At 39.7% G+C, this 26407-nt stretch overlaps 1 protein-coding gene across 1 annotated transcript in view; it reads right to left on the reverse strand.

Annotated features, from left to right (window-relative positions):
- znf407 (zinc finger protein 407) overlaps positions 1 to 26407 on the reverse strand; it is a 494954-nt gene that overhangs the window by 272622 nt on the left and 195925 nt on the right. The window contains exon 5 of the mRNA XM_072570875.1: positions 11209 to 11283. Within this exon, the coding sequence (XP_072426976.1) occupies positions 11209 to 11283 (75 nt within the window). The remainder of the gene's footprint in view (positions 1 to 11208; positions 11284 to 26407) is intronic.

Consider the following 26407-nt stretch of genomic DNA (forward strand, 5'->3'; position numbering starts at 1 on the left):
TCAGTCTGCAAACTGCAATCACTGATTGGCAAGTGTTCAATTCCAACATGGAAACAGCAGAAGCTTACTAAGGAACTGTGTACTCTATGGCAGCAAGATTAGAGAGAACTGTTTCCCGGCCAAAATGACTGATGGCATCATCAAGTCACTTATCAGACTCTTAAACTGGCAATCCACCATACTTCCACAACATCCCTCCTCCTTACCTCAATGAAAACATTTATAATATTTATATGCACAGTGTTTCAGAGAAAAACAATTCCTGTATGGCTGTCAGTACACTTCAGCAACTAATTATTTTTTGATAAGATTTAACCTCTAGCATTTTAGGTGTACTGGAAACATCATCTGCCTAGAGATGACTAAATGGTCAGAGCTTTGCACAACATATAGTACTGTCTCCCTCTGATGCTCCAAATACTGTTCTATCCGCAAGGTAAACCCAGGTCTCATTCGGCACAGTCATTTGTAGATCTTCAATTAATGAGGACCCTGGCACATCTTCTCCATACTATACCATCTCTTGTCTCCATGGTGTAGGAAGCTAGTCCAATCTCTGTAATAATGATGGCTGGTATCCACTTCTCACCAGTGGTGTAATTTCTCTCCATCATACTTCTTGACCCTTTTGGAAAAATGTCATTTGGCCTCGTCTGTTCTAGGAAACCTTGTTTCTGTTATTTCCTGTCAACAACGTCTTGGTCATAGGCGTTCTCAGCAACTCAAATGCTGCATGCAGTTGATGCTTGACTGTGAGCAATGCTGGAAAAGTCTGAGTTGTCAAGTTGGTTGTGTTCTGATAGAGTTAATTTTTGTTAACCTGTCTTTTGGATAGTAATCAGTGTTCTTGAGTTACCATTAAGGAATGCTTTATTGTCTGAACAAACCTTTTCTGGTTGTGACAATGAGTTGATCGGATATGTTGAATCACTAACAAGTATTTTGGATAGCCAAATCTCACAAATATCTCCCTCTATCTTTGAATGGTTTTCTCTGAAGATATTGTGCTCATGACACTAGCTTCAGGCCATTTAGCATGTGTGTTAACCACTTCACAAAACATTCACACTTGAAAAGGTCAGCGTAGTCAACATGTATTCTTTGCCAAGGTCTTTCTGGCCAATCTAATGGGTGTTATGCCTCTCATGAGGTAGGTTGCACAACTGTCATTAAAAATAGCTTCTAGCTATCTTCTTCATTCAGACATTGCCACAGTGATCATCGTATTGTTGATTTAGCACATATTTCCTTTGCTTTGGTGGAATGTCAAGCCTCGTAAGACACATGAATAGACAGTTCTAGCTTTCATGAAACTTATGGCTTTCATTCTGGATTTGTTCCTGTGATCTTCGCATGATAATACTGGCTCATTTTCAGTGTACTTCTTAATTTATCTGCCATTACTTGAATGTTCTCTACATTGAAGCAGAAAATGTCTACGTAAGGACTAATGTCTAGAGAGCTCATCAGCATTCGCATCAAAGTCGCATTACTGATACTTAATTATATAAGTGCAAGCTGATAGTAATAATACCAATCTCTGCGAGAGAAGGTATCCTTTATCAGGTCCAAACATAGTGGTTAATGGTCTTTGATCTGATAGTAGGATAAATTTCCGGCGTTACAGGTATTGGTAGAATCGTCTAATGCCAAAAATGATTCCTAGAGCTTCTTTCTCTATGTGTGCAAATAATCTTGATGCAAAATCTATTGGCTTCTCTTCAACAATGGGTACCCTGTACAGAACAACAGCTCACACTCCATATGATGAGGTATCACATGCTAGTTGTAATCAAATCTTTGGGTCAACAATGCCACTTTGGTTAGTGTAAAGGTTCTTTCACAATGATCTTCCCATTTCGAACTCTTGTTTGGCATAATTAATTATGCAACTGCCAAAATAATTAAGCCAGCCCAAAAATGGTCACAGCTGATTACATTTTTACATGCAGATTGCCTCAGTTGTGGCTTTTACATTTGAGGGTGACTTGTGTGGTCCCTTCGCATCAATGACATAAGTATTCAATGAAAGATTTTTAAAAATTCACATTTGCGTTTCTTCAATTTTAGGTCATAATCTTTTTCATTTCTCGCCATAACCAAAATATCATCAAGGAAACACTGGACTCCTTCCAATCCTCAATGATGGAACATCAGTGCAAAAGATAGGGCTGAAGCATTTACAACAATCTTAACCCAAAAGTGTCAAATGTATAATCCATTACAGCCTCCCCCAGAGGTCGATGTTCAGCCAATTCAATTCATTCCAATGGAGGTATCAGATACCGCAAAGGTTATGGGCCCTGACAACTTTTCAGCAATAGTCCTGAGTATTTGTGCTCCAGAACTTGCTGCACTCGTAGGCAAGCTGTTCCAGTACAGCTACAACATGGGCATCTACCTGCCATGAAAAATTGCCCAGATACGCTATATACACGATAAATCCAACCCAGCCATTTACCACTCTATTCTTGACCATTAGTAAAATAATAGAAGGAGTCATCGACAATGCTATCAAGCAGTACTTACCTAGCAATAACCTGGTGACTAGTTTTGGATTCCACCAGGGACGCTCAGCTCCTGACCTCATTGCAGCCTTCAAACATGGACAAAAGAGCTGAATTCCAGAGGTGAAATAAGAGTGATAGCCTTAATATGAAGGCCACATTTGACCAAGCACAGCCGGTCAGGCAGCATCCGAGGAGCAGGAGAATCAATGTTTCGAAGATAACCCTTCATCAGGAATGTGGATGGTGGCCCAAAGGAGCTGAGAGATAAATGGGAGGGGTTGGGGCTAATGGGGTAAGGGAGTTGGAAATGTGATAGGTCAATGAAGGTGGGGGTGAAGGTGATAGGTCAGAGAGGAGGGTGGAGCAGATAGGTGGGAAGGAAGATGGACAGGTAGGACAGTTCAAGAGGACAGTCTGAGTTGGAAGTTTGGATCTGGGATAAGGTGGGGGAGAGGAAATGAGGAAACTGGTGAAATCGACATTGAACCCATGTGGTTGGATCGCCTTGGGACCCTCCAACCACTCTGGACCAATGTGGATTTCACCAGTTTCTTCATTCCCTACCCACCCCACCATCATATCCCAGATCCAACATTACAACTCAGCACCCCCCACTTGATCGGTTCTATCTGTCCATCTTCCTTCCTACCTATCTGCTCCACCCTCCTCTCCGACCTAGCACCTTCACCCCCACCTTCATCTACCTATTGCATTCCCAGCTACCTTCCCCCCAATCCCACCCCCTCCCACTTATCTCTCAGCCCCTTTGGGCCAGAAGCCTCATTCCTGATGAAGGGCTTATGCTCGATCCTCCTGCTCCTCGGATGCTGCCTGACCGGCTATGCTTTACCAAGACCACAATCTTCGACTCTGACCTCCAGCATCTGCAATTCTCACTTTCCTCACATTTGACCAAGTGTAACATAAGGGAAAAGTGAGGCCTGTAGATGCTAGACGTCAGAGTCAAAAAGTGCAGTGCTGGTAAAGCACAGCAGGTCAGGCAGCATCCAAGGAGCAGAGTCAACATTTCGGGCATAAGCCTGACATGCTGTGCTTTTCCAGCGCTACACTTTTCAACAAATGTAACATAAGGAGCCCAAGCAAAACTGATGAGAATCGGGCAAACTCTCAAATGACCGGAGTCATTTCTTGAAAATACAAAGATAGTTGTGGTTGTTGGACGTCAGTCATCTCAGCTCTCTTACCTCTGCAGGAGTTCCTCAGGGTAGTATCCTAGGCCCAACCATCTTCAGCTGTTTCATCAAGGACACACTTCCCATCATAATTCAGAATATTCAACCATGTTTGTATAATGTTCGGCACTATTCACAACTCCTCAGATACTAATGCAGTCCATGATCAAGTACAACAAGCCTTGGAAAATATTCAGGCTTGAAAAGTGGCAAGTAACATTTACCACATAAGGTGCCCCTGGTCGTATTACTCTGAGAATAAAAAACCTCTCAAAAAATCCTAACCAGGAAACCAGAGTCATAGAGATGTAAGAATGGTAACAACCCCTTTGGTCCAACCTGTCCATGCCGACCAGATATCCCAACGCAATCCCAACCCACCTGCCAGCACCCAGCCCATATCCCTCCAAACCCTTCCTATTCATATACCCATCCAAATGCTTGTTAAATGTTGCAATTGTACCAGCCTCCACCACATCCTCTGGCAGTTCATTCCATACACATACCACCCTCTGTGTGAGAAAGTTGTCCCTTAGGTCTCTTTCCTATCTTTCCCTTCTCACTCTAAACCTATGCCCTCAAGTTCTGGACTCCCCGACCCCAGAGAAAAGACTTTGCCTCCTTACCCTATCCATGCCCCTCAATTTTGTAAACTTCTATAAGATCACCCCTCAGCCTACGATGCTCCAGGGAAAACAGCCCCAGCCTGTTCAGCCTCTCCCTAAAGCTCAAATCCTCCAACCCTGGCAACATCCTTGTAAATCTTTTCTGAACCCTTTCAAGTTTCACAACATCTTTCCGATAGGAAGATCAGAATTGCACGCAATATTCCAACAGTGGCCTAACCAATGTCCTGTACAGCCGCAACATGACTAGTGAGAGAGTAAAGGAGTATCGTGCCTATCTGCCTGGAACTCCTGTAGTGTTGGCAGTATATTCTTTCCATGCCAATGACCATCAGACTATCTTGATTATCAGTACAATGACCCTGACTGACAGACCCTGGGCTTCCAGTTGCTGGTCACTTAAACACACCAGTGTTACGTGACCAACATCTCTGGCTTGCAGAAGTTCAACGCAAACTGGAAGACAAGCACCTCATTTTACACTTAGGAACTCTGCAGCCTTCTTGACTTAATACTGAGTACAACAATTTAATGGCTTTCCCCAAACCTTCCCTCAACCCCATACACCAGGCCTTGGCACCACATGGACTGCCAACACACACTACCTATTGTCACTCACTAATTGTCTCCATTAATGGCTATTCATTCCCCCAGATTGGCCTTTAACCACTCCTGATGAAGAGCTTATGCTTGAAACACTGACTCTCCTGCTCCTCAGATGCTGCTTAACGGCAATGCTTTTCCAATGCCACACTTTTTGACTCTGATCTTCAGTGACTGCAGTCCACACTTTCTCCTTTAACTATTCCTTTATCTGTCCAACTGTTTTTCTCTCTCTTTGGGCTCTACTTCCACCTAATGCTTACTCTGCCCCCTCTCCTCACTCCATCTTCTGAAATAAAAATCCCTTTCCAAGCTACCATCAGTTCTGAAGAAGGGTCACTGGACCTGACATGCTAACTCTGATTTCTCTCCACAGGTGCTGTCAGACCTGCTGAGATTTTCCAGTGATTTCTGTTTTCGGATCATAACCTCTAGCTGTTCATCCTCCTTAAAAAAAATGATTTCTGCCTCTCAGTGATATACTTGACTCTGGCACTAGGTAACAACATACCATCCTGGAGTCACATCTACAATCTCTGTTCCTCTAAATAGTTAATCTCCTACCACAATTGTTCACCCTTTTCCCTTGAACCACCCTAGATGCCAAGGACTGAGCAAACGGGCATAGAGTAAGTAAGAACCTATCACAGTGGTCTCCATGAGCAGTCAAACTGGTAGTACTACCTGGTAGAACAGAACTGCGCTTTGGAAACAAATCAGTCAAATGCTGGAAATAGTCCACAAACTATGCATCTCATATATTGCACAGAGAATGAACTTCATGTCAAAGCAAAAATATGTACTGCTTGACAGGAAGAGTAGGCAGGAAGTGGAGGATGAACACAAAGGGAATGGTGGTCTGAGGTGCATTTTTTTTTAATGCAAGAAGTATAGTAGGTAAGGCAGATGAACTTAGGGCCTAGATTAGTATCTGGAAGTATGAGGTTACGGCTATTACTGAGACTTGGTTGAGGGAAGGGCATGATTGGCAACTAAATATCCCAAGATATCAATGTCTCAGGTGGGATAGAGAGGGAGGAAAAAGGGGTGGAGGAGTTGGTCAAAGAAGATATAACAGCTGCGCTGAAGGAGAGCACTATGGAAGGCTTGAGCAGTGAGGCAATATGGGCAGAGCTTAGAAATAGGAAGGGTGCAGTAACAATGTTGGGGCTCCCACAGTGAACGTGAAATAAAGGTACAAATATGTAGAGAGATCATAGAAAGGTGTAGGAGCAACAGGGCGGTGGTGATACGAGATTTTAATTTTCCTAACATTGACTGGGATTCACTTAGTATTAGAGGTCTGGATGGAACAGAATTTGTAAGGAGCATCCAGGAGGATGTTCTAGAGCAGTATGTAAATAGTCCAACACAGGAAGGGGCCATACTGGACCTGCTGTTGGGAAATGAGCCCAGCCAGGTGGTTGAAGTTTCAGTAGAGTATTACTTAGGGAATAGTGATCACAATTCCATAAGAGTGCTAAATTGGGAGAAGGCTAATTATACCAAAATTCGGCAGGAGCTGGGGAATGTAGATTGGGAGCTGCTGTTTGAAGGTAATTCCACATTTGATATGTGGGAGGCTTTTAAAGAGTTCAGGAGAGATATGTTCTGTGAAAATGAAGGATAGAAATGGCAAGATTAGGGAACCATGGAAGACAGATGAAATTGTGAGACTCGCTAAGAGGAAAAAGGATGCATACATAAGGTCTAGGTGACTAAAGACAGACAAAGCTTTGGAAAAACATTGGAAATGTAGGACCAATCTGAAATGAGGAAATAAGAAGGCTAAAAAGGGTCATGAGATATCCTTACGAGCAAGGTTAAGGAAAACTCCAAAAGCCTTTTATTTATATACAAGGAGCAAGAGCGTAACTAGGGAAAGGGTTGGTCCACTCAAGGACAAAGGCGGAGAGATATGCGTGGAGTCAGAGAAAATGGGTGAGATTCTTAATGAGTACTTTGCATTGGTATTCACCGAGGAGAGGGACATGGCAGATGTTGAGGTTAGGGATAGATCTTTAGTTACTCTCGGTCAAGATCTTTAATTACTCTCGGCATAAAGAGGGAGGAAGTGTTGTGTATTCTGAAAGGCATTAAGGTGGACCTATCCCAGGTTACTGAGGGAAGCTAGAGAGGAAATAGCTGGGACTTTAACAGATATCTTTGCAGCATCCTTGAACATGGGGGAGGTCCCAGAGGACAGGACAATTGCTAATGTTGTCCCCTTGTTTAAGAAGGGTAGCAAGGATAATCCAGGTGATTACAAACCTGTGAGCCTGACGTCAGTGGTAACAAAGCTACTGAAGCAGATAGTAAGGGATAGGATATATACCCACTTGGAAGAAAATGGGTTTATCAATGATAAGCAGAATGGTTTTTTTGCAGGGAAGGTCCTATCTTACAAATCTAGTAGAATTCTTTGAAGAGGTGACAAAGTTGATTGATGAAAGAAGGGATGTAGATGTCATATACACGGACTTTAGTAAGGCGTTCGATAAGGTTCCCCATGGCAGGCTAATGAAGAATGTGAAGCCGCATGGGGTCCAGGGTGTTCGAGCTAGATGGGTAGAGAGCTGGTTGGGCAACAGGAGACAAATAGTAATAGTGGAAGGGAGCTTCTCAAAATGGAGATCAGTGGTGTCACATAGGGATCTGTGCTAGGACTACTGGTGTTTGTGATATACACAAATGATTTGGAGGAAGGTGGAGGTTGCCTCATTAGCAAGTTTGTAGATCACACAGAAATTGGTGGAGTAGTAGGTAGTGAAGGGGAGTGTCAGAGAATACAGCAGAATATAGACAGATTGGAGGGTTGGGCAGAGAAATGGCAAATGGAGTTCAATCCGGACAAATGTGAGGTAATGCATTTTGGAAAATGCAATTCAAGAGTGAACTATACAGTAAATGTAAAGATCCTGGGGAAAATTGACGTACAGAGAGATCTGGGTGTTCAAGTCCATTGTTCCCTGAAGGTGGCAATGCAGGTCAGTAGAGTGGTCAAGAAGGCATACGGCATGCTTGCCTTCATCAGACAGGATATTGAGTACAAGAGTTGGCAGTTCATGTTACAGTGGTATAAGACTTTGGTTTAGCCATATTTGGAATACTACGTACATTACCAAAAGGATGTGGATGCTTTGCAGAGGATGCAGGGGAGGTTCACCAGGATGTTGCCTGGTATGGAGGGTGCAAGCAGTGAGGAGAGGTTGAGTAGATTAGGATTATTATCATTGGAAAGAAGGAGGTTGAGGAGGTCCTGATTGAGGCCTACAAAATCATGACAGGTATCGACAGAGTGGAAGACTCAATTACTAGGGGTCACAAGTTCAAAGTAAGAGGGGATACATTTAGGGGAGATATACATGGAAAGTTCTTCACACAGAGGGTGGTGGGTGCCTGGTAAGGTGTTGCCAGAGGAGATGGTAGGGTGAGAATGATAGCATCATTTAAGATGTATCTAGACAGATACATGAATGGGCAGGAAGCAAAGGGATAGAGATCTTTAGAAAATAGGTGGCAGGTTTAGATGGAGGATCTGGATCAACGCAGGCTTGGAGGGCTGAAGGGCCTGTTCCTGTGCTGTAAGGTTCTTTGTTCTCTTTGCATCTAGATAAGAAGTTTATTTCAAACTGATCAGGCTCCCTACCCGCAATGAGGGAAGACCTTGCTTTATAAGTTGATTCAAAAATCTTCTATTTCAGCAACGTTAGGTATGAAATTTGATTTGCTACTGCAGCATCATGTCCTACCCTTGGTCATCAAGAAATATTGTTTTGCTCAATGTCAATATCACCAAGATTCCTGGGTGATGAGTTTTCCATGGTCCGTGCATGCCCTCTACAAGATCTATGCGATACAGGAAGCTTAGAGGATTGATTTTCAAACTGAGGATACACAAATCACTGGAAGTCATCAGAAACTTTCCTGAAGATCTAAAAGATAATACATGCACGCTAATGAGCAGGGCTGGCGTTATGGGTAGGTGACCATTCAGGGCACTGTGGTCAAGAGTATACAAATTTTAGGGGATAACAGTGGGCCGGTACAAGCCAAGAGGCTGAGAGAGGGGTTGAACCACCACATGCACTGCAGGGTGGTTTGCCGAGTCGCTTCAGAGGCAAGCTGCATGTTGGAGCGCACAGAGCAGCAGGAATTTTGTCAGATTGCCAGATGAGCTCAGCCTAGTTCAAGAGAGGACAGCTTTATAAGTCGCCATAGTCCTTCCAGACCATATAGCTGCTCTCTCATGAGAGAGACGTACAGCAATGGTTTAACCTAAGGGTCACCATGATTCAGGCAAAGGGAGAGATTGAGAAGGAAAGTCCTCCATGGTAACATCAGTACAGGAATTGAACCCACGCTGTTGGCATCCCTTTTTAGCCATCCAGCCCACTGAGCTAACCAACTCCCGAAATATTTAAGTGCCACATACTTAAACTCAAAACACAGCCACAAAAATACAGAGGAGAATTTATGGAAAACCTCAGCAGGTCTGGCAGCATCCATGGAGAGGAACAGAGTTAACAGTTTGAGTCCAGTGACACTTCTTCAGAACTCTGTTTCAGACTTCTAACATCCACGGTTCTTTGATTTATTATTTTTGGCGGCACAGTGGTTAGCACTGCTGCCTCACAGCACCAGAGACCCAGGTTCATTTCCCGCCTCAGGCAACTGACTGTGTGGAGTTTTCACGTTCGCCCAGTGTCTGCGTGGGTTTCCTCCGGGTGTGCCCACAGTCCAAAAATGTGCAGGTTAGGTGAATTGGCCACGCTAAATTGCCCGTACTGTTAGGTGCAGGGGCAAATGTGGGGTAATGGGTCTGGGTGGGAACACTTCGGCAGGTCGGTGTGGACTTGTTGGGCCGAAGGGCCTGTTTCCACGCTGTAAGTAATCTAATCTAATCTAATCTAAATACAAGTTTGCCCGCATTGCTACTTTCCTTAAAACTTGTTGATACCCAAGTACATAAGTGCTACTTCTTGTACAGAATGAATGGTGCTTTAATGTATGTGAGGGATCTATTATAACTAATCCATTAGAAAAGGAGACTTTCAACCTAAACCACTTGAGATCAATGGCTTAGAGAACACTCTCACAGCCAGGCAGGAAAATAAAAACTCAACTCGGTTGAAATCTTGGTCCTGCAACTCTATACAGATCAAACATGCATCACATGGGATGGGTAATCCTGAGGTAGCTGGACAGAAAGCAATATCTTTCAGCCAGACCTAATCGTGTTTGAATACATTCTACAAGATGCTGTGTTAGAGGGTGCTTCAATGATGCAAATGCTCTACTTCTCAAATCTGACTTTGTTCACTTTGATTGAAGAGAGATATCTGGTGTTTACATTCCTGCCTTAGCTCGTTTTTGCTGAAATCTATTGAAAGCATCATCTTAACTTGTAGTTCAATAGAAATATCATAGTGTTAGTTAACCACGTTAACCTGTTTGTTTACTGCACGTATTTTCGATACTGCATAACAGATTGCACAAACATGTCAAATTTCTTTATCCTTCATTTTCCCAGAAGAATCCACTGCAGTACCAAAACTATTGTATTCAAAACATGTGTGAAAACCATGCAGTCAAGGTAAACCAAATAATTGACAATTTTCACGTTAGGTTATTTGACTGTAAATAAAATATTCCTTCCTATTTCCCTTTATTGAAGCTCACTGGGACAACACACTATTAGAAGCAAATTGGTCAGAATTGTAATTTTGAAGTGAATTTACAAACACAATAAACCATTAGCCATCTAATTGCATTTAAACCTACTATGCCCAAATAAACTATGTGGCAGGTCACAAGTATGAGATATTTAAACAGATTAGCATTGTTAGTAGAATCATTAAGCGACACTTGTATAAATCACATGTTATTGCAGCCGGAAAGGCCAATTTGCTACTAAATATTTGATATCAAATGGTCAGATTTGAACATTTGAAGCTCGATGTGGAATACACCACCCCTATGAAAGGGGACAATGTTAATCTGGCAAAATTGCATGCAACACTGGTATTACACAGTTTGAATTTAATCTTCACTGCGATCAAGTTTCAAAGTGACATAATTTTTAACAAGTCTCAGATTTTGAAACAAATCATGAAATTGGGTGGGTCAATGTGCAATAGAACTCGCCATCCACTTGACTCCATGTGTTTTCTGCCAAAATATTGAGCTATATTCTATATTTGACCTTTGGATACTGCTCTGAGTTGCATCACAACAGAAAATAAATGACTCAATATTATTAGCTGATTCTCCTACCGTTCCTTTGGAGTTCCGATGCCATGTTTGCCCAATAAATGGGTGCTAAGATGTTTCTTCATAACAAAGGCCCATCTGGAAAAGAAAACAAGATCAGACATTTTACTCATTTCTAAAATACCATAGAGGAAAGTACTTTGCACATTATAAAAGTAGGAACAAGGCTTACAAACTCATAAGTAATGAAACGCTCATTACATCCCTTTTCCGTTTAATTCTCAAACCAACGGATTACAAGTGACATGGATACAGATAAGCATACTGGTAGTCTGTGACCTTAGATCTCACTGGTTGCTTGCTTAATGTTCCTCCATGTGGTGCTGTTGTAATTACACAAACAACAAAACAAACACAAGCAGAAAGTAATTGAATTCCCGATCTCTCAAGTATCTTGCTGTTCAACAGCCAAGTTTTAATGATATCCAGGGTGGACTACAATGTAATGTGCCAAAGAAACAATGGGCCAGATTTTGTGGTCAGTAACAAGTAGAGGGTGTTCATTGTTAACCTCAAAAGAAAACTGCCTATAAGGATCTAGCAATCCCTGAAGCAAGAAATTCCTCTTTCCGCATGAAACTTTCCATGACATGTTATGTTAAATGAACATGAACAATATTACAGCAGGTTTGGATAAGACAGACAAGAAGCAAAATGTTCCCTAATTAGCTGATGAAACAAGGACAAGTGGATAAAGATTTAAGATATTAGACAATAACTGAAGAGGGGATGTGGGGAAGAACGTTTTGTACACAGCAAGTGGCGATGACCTGGATCTTGTGACCTAAGAGGATGGTGGATGCAGAGAGCATCGATGATTTTAAAAGAAAATTGGATGGTCACTTGAAGGAAAGAAACTTGCAGAGCTGTGTGGAAAGAACAGGAGAATGGAATTGACTGACAGGTCTACAAGGAATTGACACAGACTGAATGGCCTCTTTTGTTGCCAAAAATAACTCAAGTGAAAGGCTTAGCATGCAGCAATGACATCACAAGTGCACAGCAACAAATCAAACAGAAGCATTCACACCAGCAAACCAGAAAGCAAGAAGTAGTGAAATGCTTTCAAAATACTACAATGAAAACTTGAATCATACAGCAACTTTAACATAATATAACCTCCCAAGTTGTTTCATGGGAGAGTCTTAAAACAATATTTTTCACTGAGTCATATGAGGCAATAAAATCTTGGTCAGCAAAGTAAATTTTAAGGAACATCTGAAAGGATGACAGAGAGATAGACAGGTTTTGAAAGTTATCTTAGGTCGCTGAAGACATGGTCACCAATAGTGGAGCAATTAAAATCAGGTCACATAAAAGACCAAAATTGAATGAGTGCAGGAATTTCAAAGGATTTACAGGGTTAGAGGAAGTTACAGAGATAGGGACGGGAAAGACATTTGAAAGCAAGGATGGGAATGTTAAAATCTAGACCTTTGGTTCACTGGGGGCAAGTGTACACAATGAACACAAGGGTGATGTGCGAGCAAAATGTTGTGAAAGTTAGAACTTGGGCAGCAGAGATTTTGGTAGCCTCAAGTTTGAAGGTTAGAATGTAAAAATGCAACCCAGAGGGCATTGGAATTGCCAGGTCTAGAATTAACAAACACAAGAATGAGGGTTTCTGTTTGGGTTGAGTCCGAATAGAGAGGAGCACTCTTAAGGAGACCTTAGCAATGGGCCAGAAGATCATCTTAGTATCAATTATGATCCTAACATTGCATACAATCTGCTTTAGTCTTAGATAGTTGGCACAAAGAAGATTGTAGCATTCAAAAAGTAGTGAATGCAGTTTGCAAGCTGGGACCAGAGAAAGGCATTGGTCTTTTCAATATTGAAATGGAGGAAATTTCTGTTTATCCAGTACGTGAAATCAGACAAGTACATTAATAATTTAGCAATAATGCAAAAGTTGAGAGAGATGGTGGAATGAGAGCTAGGTGTCGTCAATTTACATTATTAGTTTACGTTTTCAGCTAACAATTTAATAATTGTGGTGAAAATCAATATTGTATAAGTATAAAAAAACAACTTTTTTCAGGCCAGTGTGGGTATTCAGCAATGATTATGAATTCAGTGCACTAAAAGCTCAGTTAAACCACATCCAATAATGTGGAACTTTTTCAAGGCCACCAGTGTAGAAGTGGAGCTTTATTTCCAACTCATGATTGCTAGGGACACTGCAGCCTGTGGGAACCTTGATAACACACTTATGGAAGAGTATAGGCTCACTGATTGCAAACACTAGATTTCCATGTCCAAAGTTTCTGTCAGTTTTTGTAGAACAGCAGCAAATTGTGTCAGTTTTCACCATTATTGTTGCAGCAACTCCATGCCATCACATTTCATAATGTTACCACTACAGAGAATTCCTACTTCAGTCAGTACAGCAAGGAGTCATTCTGCTCCAGGTATTAGATTGACATGAATACAAACCAAAAAAAGATCAATTTGTGATTTTAGTGGCATTCAAAAAGAGGGAACAAAAATGGCAGAAGTTGTCAAAATCTCTAAACTAACATGCTTACTTTAAATCAATACCTTGCAGTCAAGTTGCAAGTTGACACAACATTTAATGTGTCCAGAAGTCTGAGATTTTGAAATGAATCATAAAGTATGCATGAACGCAGGGACCCTATAGAACAGGATTGTCACAAACAAAACATTGTACATCTATTGACTAACTAGTTCGTTGGTCTGTAAACTGAAGCAGCTATTTTCTTTGGCTGACAGATTTTCACATCTGGTTTTCTGATTGATTAGTTATCAATGTGCATTAACTATTAATTAACAAATAATTCATCTTAATCCATTGAATCCCTTCATTTCAGAGGACAGAAGTCAAGTTGATTCACAAAATTAGTCAATTAGCAACTTTCTGTAAATATTTGTCAATGTGCATTTGACAGATCACACAATATCATAATCAACGATGCACTATGGCAGGTACTGTATGCTTTTACCAATAGTTTTTATTGGTTACAATTATAAAGCTTTAAGTAGAGTGGGAGGATCAGAAATCATCCACCTACTCAACAGCAATTAGTCCTCCAAGATACACTTCAACTGTGCTATATTTCAAGACATAAATATTTCAATTGCAATGGCTAAATTAACTAACCATTCGCCTGCAAATGGAAAGGTCACTTAAAAAGTTATATTATACATTAACCTATTCCATTAAATACTGAAATACGAATATGTATGAAATAAACTTCATTGTTGCTATCAAACATCTGCATTGTAATAGTAAACAAAATATCTGTGTTACACTGAACATTATAGTGAAATGAAATTATAAGTCCAATAGAAGTTTGAAAAGTTCTGGTTTTTAAACATCAAAAAGAACAAATGGAAACAGTTGAATTCATCAATCAAAAAAGTATGTTGAAATTCATCAAGGTGTGAGTTTAAAAAGATCCTGTTATCATTTGAAACGCAGTTGTTCTTCATTTACATAACTATCATGTGCTAAAAGACAGTAGTCATTATATTATACATTCACCCCGAAATGCATAGAGTGTGACGGAAGAAACCTTTAAATAGCATTCAGTATTTGATTTACTTTTAGTACAAAACTAACCATGGTGAGCAAGATTTCATGTAATGTTATTAACAGTGTTATGAAGCTATCTTTGTGGCACTTGCTGTAAAGAGCAGAGTTTCATTGTCAAAATGAGCATAAAAAAATCAAATTTTAGCTTAAGCACCCAAACAAATATAGCATTTTAACTTGTTTATGAAATATAAATGTTTTTTACAAGGCTTTCTAATGCACACCTGGCTAGCTTTCAACATTCTAACCTCCATAAGTCTGACGTCATTCAAAATTATGTTGCCTATGTTCTACCTTGGACCAGGTTCATTTACTTTACCCCTATGCTTGTTGATCTGGGCTCCAGGTTAAGCAATGCTTCAATTTAAAAATTTTCATCTTCGTATTTTCAAATACTTTTGTGGTCTCACCCGTCTAATAATCTCACCCCAGAATCTTCCAGACTCCTCCAAATCTGGCCGCTTCCACACTCCCACTAATTATTATATCATTGGTGGCAAGATCCCAAGCTCTGCAAGTTCCTCAAATCTCATCACTTCTCTACCTCATCTTCCCATTTTTAGACACTTCATAAAGTCCACTGTTGGGATTCTGAAATTCATCCCTTTGGTCAAGCTTTAGCTCATATGATCTAACAAGATTTAGTGTTATACTTTGTTTTAAAATGTTCCTGAAGTAGTTCAGCACATTTCAGTATTCTAATGGTGATTTATCAATATAAGTTATTATTGCTGTTGCAGTAAAAAGCATGATGTAAATCCAAGTTCTTAATGTGGCGTTGTCCTGTAACTTAGCATTATTCACTTGTTCCAAAAGTTAAAACGGTCATAATCTTTGTTAATTTTTCATTATTTTTATTTTCTTCTATCATTTTTGGTTTGAAGCTTTGAACTGGGAGCTGAGATCTGAAAGGTGACCTTTGAAGACTGAGCAGCAGCTTCTGTTGAAAAAGTATGAGGCTTATATAGGCCAATAGATAGATGAACAACATTACTGATGTTTATGAATAATGCAAGCTTTCCAAATTCTCTCCAATTTTTTCCAACAATCTTTATCACATGTTTATACTGATACAGGACTAGATGCAAAAGCTAAACATATTTGTAATTAGCTTAACTATCCTGGCAAAGTAAAACTGGATGACCAATATTATAGTCAGCTCTCTTGACAAGATGATCGATAAATGTTGTCACTGGATATTGAATATGGGTTTATTATGCTTGCAGCCATATGCAACTCAGTAGATATGCAAGTTTATTCAAAGAGTTCAATTTGTAGCTTATTGGAAGCGTTGTTTTGACTGTGAAGCTTTTCTAGTTATTCAAACAGCAAAAAACTGAAGTGTTTGGAAGCAGGACAGGGCAAAATAAAAAACAAGCTTATTCAGGATATAAAGATGGGTGCTGTCAAAATGGGATGTAGCTTATCAAAAGCATAAATAGCAAAACTCGGAATGGTTTTGGAAAAAGATTCAACCTGCTTTTACAAAATTCTGGAGGCAGTCTAAGGATCACAAAGGGTGTCAATTTCCTTTGAACTTTGACCTCTGGTGGGGCAATGAGCTTGGGACTTGCTTCATTTCTTTGACTTTTGTGTTAACTAATCTCTCTCATCTTCTGAAACCAATACTTTTTGGCAGTGTTTGCATTTTCTCTTTCATTAAGGAAAATAAGGGTCATGGGGAAAAGACAGGAAAGTGGGGTTGAGGATAATCATATCACCCATGATCTCAGTTTAGGGTGGCACAGTGGCTCAGTTTCCTCCCACAATCCAAAGATGTGCAGATTAGGTGAATTGGCCATGCTAAATTGCCCACAGTGTTCAGGGATGTGTAGGTTAGGTGCATTAGTCAGGGGTAAATGTAAAGTAATTGGTTAGGGGAATGGGTCTGCGTGGGTTACTCCCTGGAGGGTTGGCGTGGACCTGTTGGGCCGAAGGGTCTGTTTCCACTCTGTAGGAGTTCCATTTTATGGTGGAGAAAACTCAATGAGCCAACTACTTTACTTCTGCTCTTCTGATATAAAACCAAATCTGGGCTAATAATATGGAACTCACTGACTGCAACCTGGCCAGCACCTCAAACTGCACAACATTATTACCCAAATTGAGATCACATCCTATAACCTCTCCATTACAAAGGCTGCATTACTCCTATATCTCCTATATACTCCTAAAGCAAACACTGATGAGCAAAGGTTGCATTAATATTGGGACAGCGTGGGGCAATGTAATCAGTTTTAGATTGGTCCAGCAAAGAATTAACAACACAAATTATTGTACAAATTGTTTTTTTTTGTAAATATATTTATTAGCAAATTTTTTTTAACCGTACAAACATATAAAATTATTGAAAAATACAATCAATAACAAATATCAGTATAATAAAAAGAAATAAAAAAACAAAAATTATAAGACAACTATTGTCCACTAACTACTAACCTACCCTATAATACAAAACAAACCCTATCATTGTGCAAAGCAACACCAATAAATAAGTAAATAACTAATAGATCAAAAAAAGAAAGAAACGCAAAAAAAACAAAAAAAAGACACAGAATACAGAACAGTTATGCTCGGCGCAAAGCTCCCAAACAAAGGAACAGGAGCATTGCATATATGCCCGAATTAACTCAGGAAACCCCATCTAGGGCCAAGGGCTTGACAAACCTAACCATCCTGCTTAAACAAATACCCTAGTTAGGATAACTGACAAATCAATATCCAAATAACTCACGCAGGGCCGCCATGTCTTATAAAAATGGTCTGTAGTGTGATGCACCATGTTTGTTAAAAAGTCCAAGGGAATGTGCTCCATAATTAACTTCTGCCATCCCAGCATGCCCAGCGGGTTCTCAGACACCCAGTTCATTAGAATATCCCTCCGTGCACAGTATGCAAGAATATTAAATAGTTTCTTCCCATACTGGCTAAAGATGGTAAATTCAGTAGACCTAAGAGGAGAGATATTGGGTCTACTTTGACTTCAGTCCTCAATACCCTCCCTATCTCTCCCACCACAGCACTCCAATAAACACGGAGCCTGTGGCATGTCCAGAAGCAATGGGTAAGAGTACCTACACTTATTTTACATTTGGGGCACACTAAAGATGCCCCTTTTTAAAACTTCGCCAGACGGTCTGGTGCCAGATGAACACTGTGCAGAACTTTTAACTGCGAGCGCATGTCCTATTACAGATTGAGATCTTTCGAGCATTCTCCCAAATGTTCTCCCATGTTTCAGAAGAGATCTCCACTCTGAGCACTAGCTCCCAGATCTCTCATAACCGGTTAATATCCTGCCAGGCCCTGCAACCCAACAGGCGATAGAGGGCACTAACCGAAAGGGTGCTTGTGGAACGTAGCAACAACCTCTCTGTATCAGGCTTATAGGGCTTAGTGAGAAGAATAGTCTTCTTCTGGATGAAATCCCTAACCTGAAAAATTGGAAAAGGTCTCTGCTGGGCAACCCGTATTTGTGGCTCAGTTGCTCAAAAGACATCATAACCTCACCCTCAAACAAATCTCCCAAACTAGAAACTTGTGTCGCTGCCCATAGTTTAAACCCTGAGTAAATCATCTCTGGTCAGAACCCTAGCATGCCAACTATAGGCAAAAGTGGCAAAGCCTTGGATAAGCAACTCTCACTCTGACACATCGCCCTCCATGTACTAATGACAATGGCAATGGTCCATAACTGTCCTCATCTTATCCATGAACAACAGGTTAATAAGAGGGCACTCTGCCTGGGAGACCTCGATATCCAGCCATATTGAGTTTGGATCATTACCTACCCAATCGCACACAAAGAACAGCAGGAAACTCAATTGATACCTCCTGATGTCTGGGAAATCAACTCCTCCCCCTCCTTGAGATAACTGAAATTTAGTAAGTTTGATGAGGGGCCACCCACGATGCCAGACAAAGGAACCAAACCATCCCACAAGCTTCCACAGCGTTGACCTGGGAAACATTATGGGGAACATATGCATGGGATAAAGCAAATGTAGAAGAACATTCATCTTAATGAGAGATATTCGGCTCAGCCATGAATTTGGAAGAGCCTCCCATCTCTGAAGATCATGCTTAATATTGTCGAGCAAGTGAGCAAAGTTAGTCCGAAATAACGGATCAAACTTGGGGGTAATAAAAATGCCTAAGTATTGAAATCCTGCCTGTGACCACTTAAAGGGAACTTAGGGCCACCTTCAACTTCTGGCACAGCCTTAAGGTTCCCCAAAGACATAGCTTCTGATTTTGCAAAGTTAATCTTATATCCGGAGATAGCCCCCAAATGAATTGATACATTGTATCAAATGGGGTACAGAGATCATCGGGTTCGATAAAAACAGAAGGACATCATCCACATACAGTGTAATCTTGTGTGCCCTCGATCCCACTTCCAGAGCGGTTATGTGAACATATTGTGCAAATTGTTAGTTGCTATGCTCATAACTGGTGAAGCTCAATGGTAAATCTGTAATTTCACTTGCTTCCAATTGCATCTCAGCCCACCTATAATGAAACCATCCTTATCTACTTACAACATCCACTGCATCTTCCACATCAGTTCTCTTCCAGCCAAAACCTTTAAAACAAAAACCTATAAACCAGAGGTCATTTAAAACACTACTGTCTATATCTAATCCAACACTACATTACCCTCACAAACTTGGTTCACATACTATGGCTCCCAATCCTCTACCACCTTATAACTGTAACTTCCTCCAGTTCTACAACTCTACAAGATACAGATACTACTGTAATACAGGCCTCTTGGTTCTCCTCAAATTTTACCAAGGCCTGTGCCCACAATTAGGAGAAAGTGAGGACTGCAGATGCTGGAGATCAGAGCTGAAAAATGTGTTGCTGGAAAAGCGCAGCAGGTCAGGCAGCATCCCAGGAGCAGAGAATCGACATTTCGGTCATAAGCCCTTCTGGAGCCCACAATTGCCTTACACCTAAGCTCTGGGACTCCACTACCACCTCCCCCCCCCCCAACTAAATTTGGTTGCCTCATTATTCTCTGCCTTGATTTCAGACAAATCTTAAAACCTACCTCTTATCAAGTTTGTGGTCACTTCTCCAAGTACATCCTTATATGGATAATGTCAGATAACATTTGATAACACTCCTATAAAATGCCTTTGGGCATTCTGTGACAGAGTGTTATATAAAGGCATACTGCTTTCGTTGTAATCATACCACTGTGGTTGCACTCTAATGAGAAGGCTTCATTTACTCCAGCGAAATGTATTAATAAAGCTTCCTTCAAAAAGATCGAAAATGGTTGACGCTGCTGATTTGTGTCATCTGTGTAGCAAGCAAACTATTACTTCAAAACACTCTCCCTTTGACTGACACTTACAGCTGTAGAGCTGTGAGGCACCTGCTAGAGGTGACTTTATACAGATGTTATCAAACAGTCACTGATAATTAATTAATAGATGTTCAGAATCTGTTAACTGAAAGAGACACTAAGGGAGAGGGTTTATAACAATTTTGTCAACTGCTTTCACGATTCATGTTAATATTTAACACTCCAACAATTATGCATGTTTCCTTTGCATTAATTTCTTTAGCTCAATTGATTTAAAAGCTGCATAAAGTACTTTTACAATGAAACCAACAGTCTACTGCTAAATTTTGAGCTTGTATTTTGGATCTTTGGAAGAAATCCTGTAATGAATGCAAAGCTTCCACTACCCGGAAGGGGGAAAAAAAATCAGGTATCTAATTGCAACACATTATTTACATAAAGAATAAGTTGTTTCATGTGGTTCATTTCTTTTCTATAGTGTGAAATGATCATTTGCATATAGGTTGCTTTGAGTGACTTCCTGCAGCTGTTAAGGATCATAAAATGCTTCCAGAGACAACAGATTTCGCAGTAAATGTCTCAGAGCCATCAGAAAATTGATGAGGTTTGCTAAATTGTCAACAGTGAATCTGACAATTTCATTCTTCCAAAAATCTGAACAGCTTTCTTCATTGTCCCTATTATTTAGGACATAGGGCACAAAAGACCGTTTAGCCCAACCAGTCTGTGGTGGAATTTATGTTCTCCTTGAGCCTAATCCGATATTTCCTTATTTAAATTGATCATAGTAATATTCTGTTCCCTTCCTCCTCATACGTTTGACCAACTTCAACACATCTACGCTATCTACCTCAACCACTGACTGTGGTGTTGAGTTTCACAGTTCAGTCACTTTCTGGATGATGAACTTTTTATTGAATTCCCTATTGGATTTTTTTGGTGACTATCTTAGAACGAATGCCTCTAGTTATGTCTTTTTCCCCACAGAAGAGAAAACATTCTCTCTGTATGCACTCGATCAAGTCCTTTCATAACGATCTCTATTATATCACCCCTCTGTTCTCCCCATCATCTGGAGATGAGGGATGACAAAATAGAGAACCAACCTTTTCATACTTTCCTAATATGTAACCAATGCATTTCAGGCACCTTCCTCATAAACATTCTGAGCACCCTCTCCATTGCCTGTATAACATTTTCACAATGTGGTCGTCAAAACTGCACATTGTACTCTATGTGGTCTGATTAAGGTTCAGTACTGATTTTATGTAACTTTTCTACCTTTTGTTACTGGAAAGCCCTTTTCTTCTAATTTGGTCATTGATATATCACACTTGTTTTATCAAAGATCTAAATTACTTTGACATGAAAACACAAGCAAAAATATTATTGATGCTGGAAATTGGAAATAAAATCTGATGTTAACCTTTTGTCAGGACTGTAATCTCTTCAAAATTGTCTAATGAATCTAAGAATGGCTTGAAAACTTCAGCTGTAAAGATTCTCAAGGTGTTTTTTCAAATAATAATTAAGGTGATTTTTTTTTCTTTAAATAGCAGTGCAAGTGCTGATTTTATTTAATTCAATTTAATTTTAAAACACCTTCACTTGCTCAATTTGTCTCAATTTTTCCCCATCTGTTACAGCCTCAGAAGACTCCCAAAAAGCTTGACTTTTGTACCATGGTCATTTATTGTAGTGTACAAAATGTAACAGCCAACGGGCATGCAACTCATACCAAAACAGCAACATGATAATGGCCAGCTAATTTGTGTCAATTGAGGAATATATATTAGCCCACATACCAAAGAAAACTGTCCCACTCTTCTTCAAAATTGTTTTTTCTTGAGGATCTATTACATGGGATAAAAAGCTGGCACAACATCGAAGGCTGAAGGGCCTGTATTGTGCTGTACTGTTCTATGTTCTATCACTGTGTGACTCTATCACACTCCAACAGTACGGAGTCTAGTGTGCTTTCAAAATTTTATAAGTTTCTTGACTTAGTCATGCCATTGTGGACAAGTAATCTTTGCTTACACAAAATTCTATACAAGCCTCCTGTCATCCTTCTCCATCTTATGCATTAACATATCCTTTTCCTTTTCTCCTGTTGCGTTTATCTCACTTTCCCTTAAATAAATCAAATCAATCAATGGAATGCCCTATTGCAACCTATTGCAAGTCATACATCATCTTGACTTAGAATATCTGTGTTCTTTTATTGTTGCTGTATCTAACTGCTGGAAATCCATCACTAGTAACACTGTGAATATCCCTATACAACATGGACTGCAGCAGGCCAAGACAGCAGCTTACAACCATATTTTCAAGGGCTATTACGGATGAGAAATAAACGGTGGCCCAGCCAGCAATGCCCACAATCCACAAGCAATTTTTGTAAAACCACTTGACATCAAGTTCCACTTTCTAACTTAAAGCTACTCTGGACTGGTATCAATGCTCATCAATCTTCTGATGCTTTCAGGCACTGAATAGGGAAAAAACATTGGGCAATGGATTCGTCAATGATGATCGTATGTTGTTGCGTCTAACGTAAGAATTGGTTCAGGCATCAGATTCCCCAAAAAGCAGTTGAGGTCAGAGGAAGTAGGTCCAAGCTATTTATTAAGCAGCAGTTGAGAGACATCATATATGTTGAATAGAGGGTTAAGACATTTAGCTCATAACAAATGAGATGGTTTACTACTCCTGAATTTTACAAAAGGGCAAAGGCAACAGAAGTCATGTCAGTCTCTTTTGCTCACAGCCTGATTACAGCATACAAGTGTTAAGCCATAACGAGCTTGGACCCACTGAGAAGCACACTTTTCTGTCTGCTGTTATTTTTCCTTCTTTGCTAATTTCTCCATATCAATCACTCAATCAATCCACTATGTGCTCCCATTCAAATGTACAATTACTGAGGAACAATGCACAAGGTACCAAAGCTCATCCCCTCCTGCCTCCCAACCTTAGTGCTTCTTCTTTGTAACAATATTTCATCCAGTTAATGAATATAAGTCTTAATGTTATCAGGGTTAGGAATGTCTATATGAAAGCCTGTGTCTGAAGGAGCTGTTATTGCAATCCTTCTACACCCTTTTTAAGAACAATAAACAATTAACTGGGTTATGTCTTTGTTATCTCCCTAACCTGAGACAGAGAGAAATGTTATTGCTAAGAAACCACAACCTCTGCATTTCCTTTAAAACAATCAGTTCTCGCATTTTCATGTAATATTTTTAATATTTCTCTTTTTTTCTAACTTTATTATTAAAGCTGCAATTTCCTTACACTTGTTCTGGTCTTAGCCCACAAATGGAGGCATTTTCTCTACATTATCCAACCAAACAATAAAGCTACCAAGCTCTAATGGAATAAAATTGAACAGCAACTTCAGAGTAGGTCGACACATACCCAGTTGAACATGGAAATTGTTGTGGAGATGCCCTGCTACGCTACAGGCTGAATTCTTACAGAATCTCATTGATACTTGCTTTTGAACACATGCAATGTCTTGAAGTCACTATAATTAACCATTAAATGTCCCAGAGAAAGTTAGAACTGGTGCATTCAGATGCAAGTTTTTTTTAAAAATACTAATACTCCACTATTAGTGGCCATGTTTTCCCTAAATTCTGAAATTCCTTTCATAAACTACTATTGTCTCCCTATTTAAAAAGCTTCTTAAAACCTACTTTCTTCCATCAAGTTTTAATACCTCCTTATATGGCTCAAGTCAAATTTTGTTTGACACAATCCTGTGAAGAACCAAGATATGTTTTTACTACACAAAATAAAGGTGAAATACAAGTGCAAATTGTCATTTCAATTTGTTAAAGAATCCCGCTGTTTGCTGTGGGTCTCTGTGCTCAATAATAAATATTGTTGCTTACCACAAAATCTGGGTCAACATAGCAACACACCTCAACCTGAATTTTCCAACTGATGACACTCAACATTGACAGTAACCTTGCTGAAACTAATCACCAGGGATAATGTAACATTCATGAGAAAATCTAAGCTATCATCGTGAACAAATCTTGAATGAATCTCATTGTGAACATGAACAGATCATCATTCAAAGATCGGGATTCAAAGATGCACATCAGAGACTACAATGAAGAATTAACTTAAAGAAGTAGTTACATGATCAGTGAACATATTTTGTGATCAAAAGCTTAGATATCAATGTTATCAAAACAAAAGATATCCATGACAAGAGGTATTTCTGTCTATATTAGTTACATTTTCTCAACAGGCTTAACTCCAACCTCATATTCAGTCATTCCCATACAGGCATCAATCTAAGTGGCGTACAGTTTTCTGCCTCCTTCCCTTCTTAAATAAAGGAGTTACATTTTTACTTTCCATGCTGATGGAACTGTTCCTGAATCTAATGGATTTTTGAAGGTTAACACTAGAATAAAATATAACAGAACAGAATAGAACAGCAATTTATGGTCACTTGTATTTATGAAAATACAATGAAATGTGTATAAGGCATCACGATTAGATGCCATTTTAATTACAGAAGTTATAAACAGAAATAATTGAGACAAAGTTCAGATAAAGTTCATCTTTTGTTCCTTCCAACAGCTCCCGAAATTCTGGAGTGGCTACAGGATGCCGTGGCTGAAGCCATATAAAAGAAGAAAATGTGAACTTTGAAACAAAAGAGAAATGAAGAAGAAAACCAAAAATCAAAATAACACTATTACATTATCCACCTCTTTTAAGACATTAGTAAGAGGTCCATCTGTATCCAGAGACTTATCAGCTCGCAGCTCCATGAGGTTACTGGTACCACTTCCCTCGTGACTGTAATTTCACTACGTTCCTATCTCCCTTGCAATGCTGATTTGAAACTTTTATTGGAATGTTCCTTGTACCCTCTACAGTGAAGAGAGAAGCCAAACATTTGCTTATTTCTTCTGCTATTTCCTTATTATCCACTATTAACTTCTCATTCTCTAGAGAATCGATACTCAATTTTACATACTCTTTTCCTTGTTAAGTACCAGTAAAAAAATTGTGTTTACAATCGTAGCTAGCTTCTCCTCAGTTTAACTTGATTCTTTTGTGATTAATCTTTTAGTTCTTCTTTGCCGTGCATTGTATTCTGAGCAATCATTGACCTGCCATCTTTGCACATTTATTTGCATCCCGTAAGTTTGGGTTAAATGTAGAGCCTTATTTCTTCAGAAGAACTTTACAAACCTGCACCACTTTAAAAACATACTTCTTTAAAGGGGAGGCGATAGCCTAGTGGTATTATTGCTGGACTGTTAATCCATAGACCCAGGTGATGTTCTGTGGACCCAGGTTCAAATCCAGCTACAGCAGATGGCACCAATTCTGTCATCTTAAGGGATTGGCAGATATGCATATCAAAGACCTTGGATCCTTGGTACTTTCCAGGGACCTACCATTCATCTTGCATTCCTTTGCTTTGTTTGTCCTACCCAAGTACATCACTGTACATTTGTGCAGATTACACAATTGATTGTGATATTTAATTTACTTCCTTATATATACATGCTGATCTTTATTTTGCTTTCTGTCCAGTTGTTAATATGAACTATAATCTGATTATTACTTCCTGCCTTGCTGTCGGTGGAAATTATTTAATCTGATTGGCTGATCAGTCTCAATGCTGTCTGAATGCTGTTGCTGGATGCCACAAATGCTCTAGAGTTAACATTATACTATAAGTCACATCAAAGCCAAGGACATCCACATTGTAGATCACACTAAATCTTCACTGGAAGCTTTTTTTGAAATCAGCAGCAAATGTTGACCACACTGCCCTCAAAATACTGGACAACAGGTGTATAAGTCGTGGTTATTAAAATAAAGTACTTTATTTGTGAATTACAAAGTAATATATTATTCACAGCCAGGTGTAGGGACACTACCACTATACCACAAGAAGGCCCTCAGAAATATAGAGTAATAGAGTCATAGAGATGTACAGCATGAAAACAGTACCTTTGGTCCAACTCGTCCATGCCGACCATATATTCCAACCCAATCTAATCCCACCTTCCAGCACCTGGCCCATATCCCTCCAAACCCTTCCTATTCATATACTCATCCAGATGCTTTTTAAATGTTGCAATTGTACTTGCCTCCACCACTTTGTTTAAAAGGTTACAATTATGCACTTCGAAAAACTTAAGGTAATCAGGAAGAGTCAGCATGACAATCTGCAACTGGTGGAATGCCACAGGGATCACAGCTGGGTTTGCTGTTGTATACAATATATATTTATGATGTGGATGAAGAAAATGAATGTAGGCAAGTTTGCAGATGACACAAAAGTT

Source organism: Chiloscyllium punctatum, chromosome 5, assembly GCF_047496795.1.
Source record: "Chiloscyllium punctatum isolate Juve2018m chromosome 5, sChiPun1.3, whole genome shotgun sequence".
In the NCBI taxonomy this organism is placed as follows: Eukaryota; Metazoa; Chordata; class Chondrichthyes; order Orectolobiformes; family Hemiscylliidae; genus Chiloscyllium; species Chiloscyllium punctatum.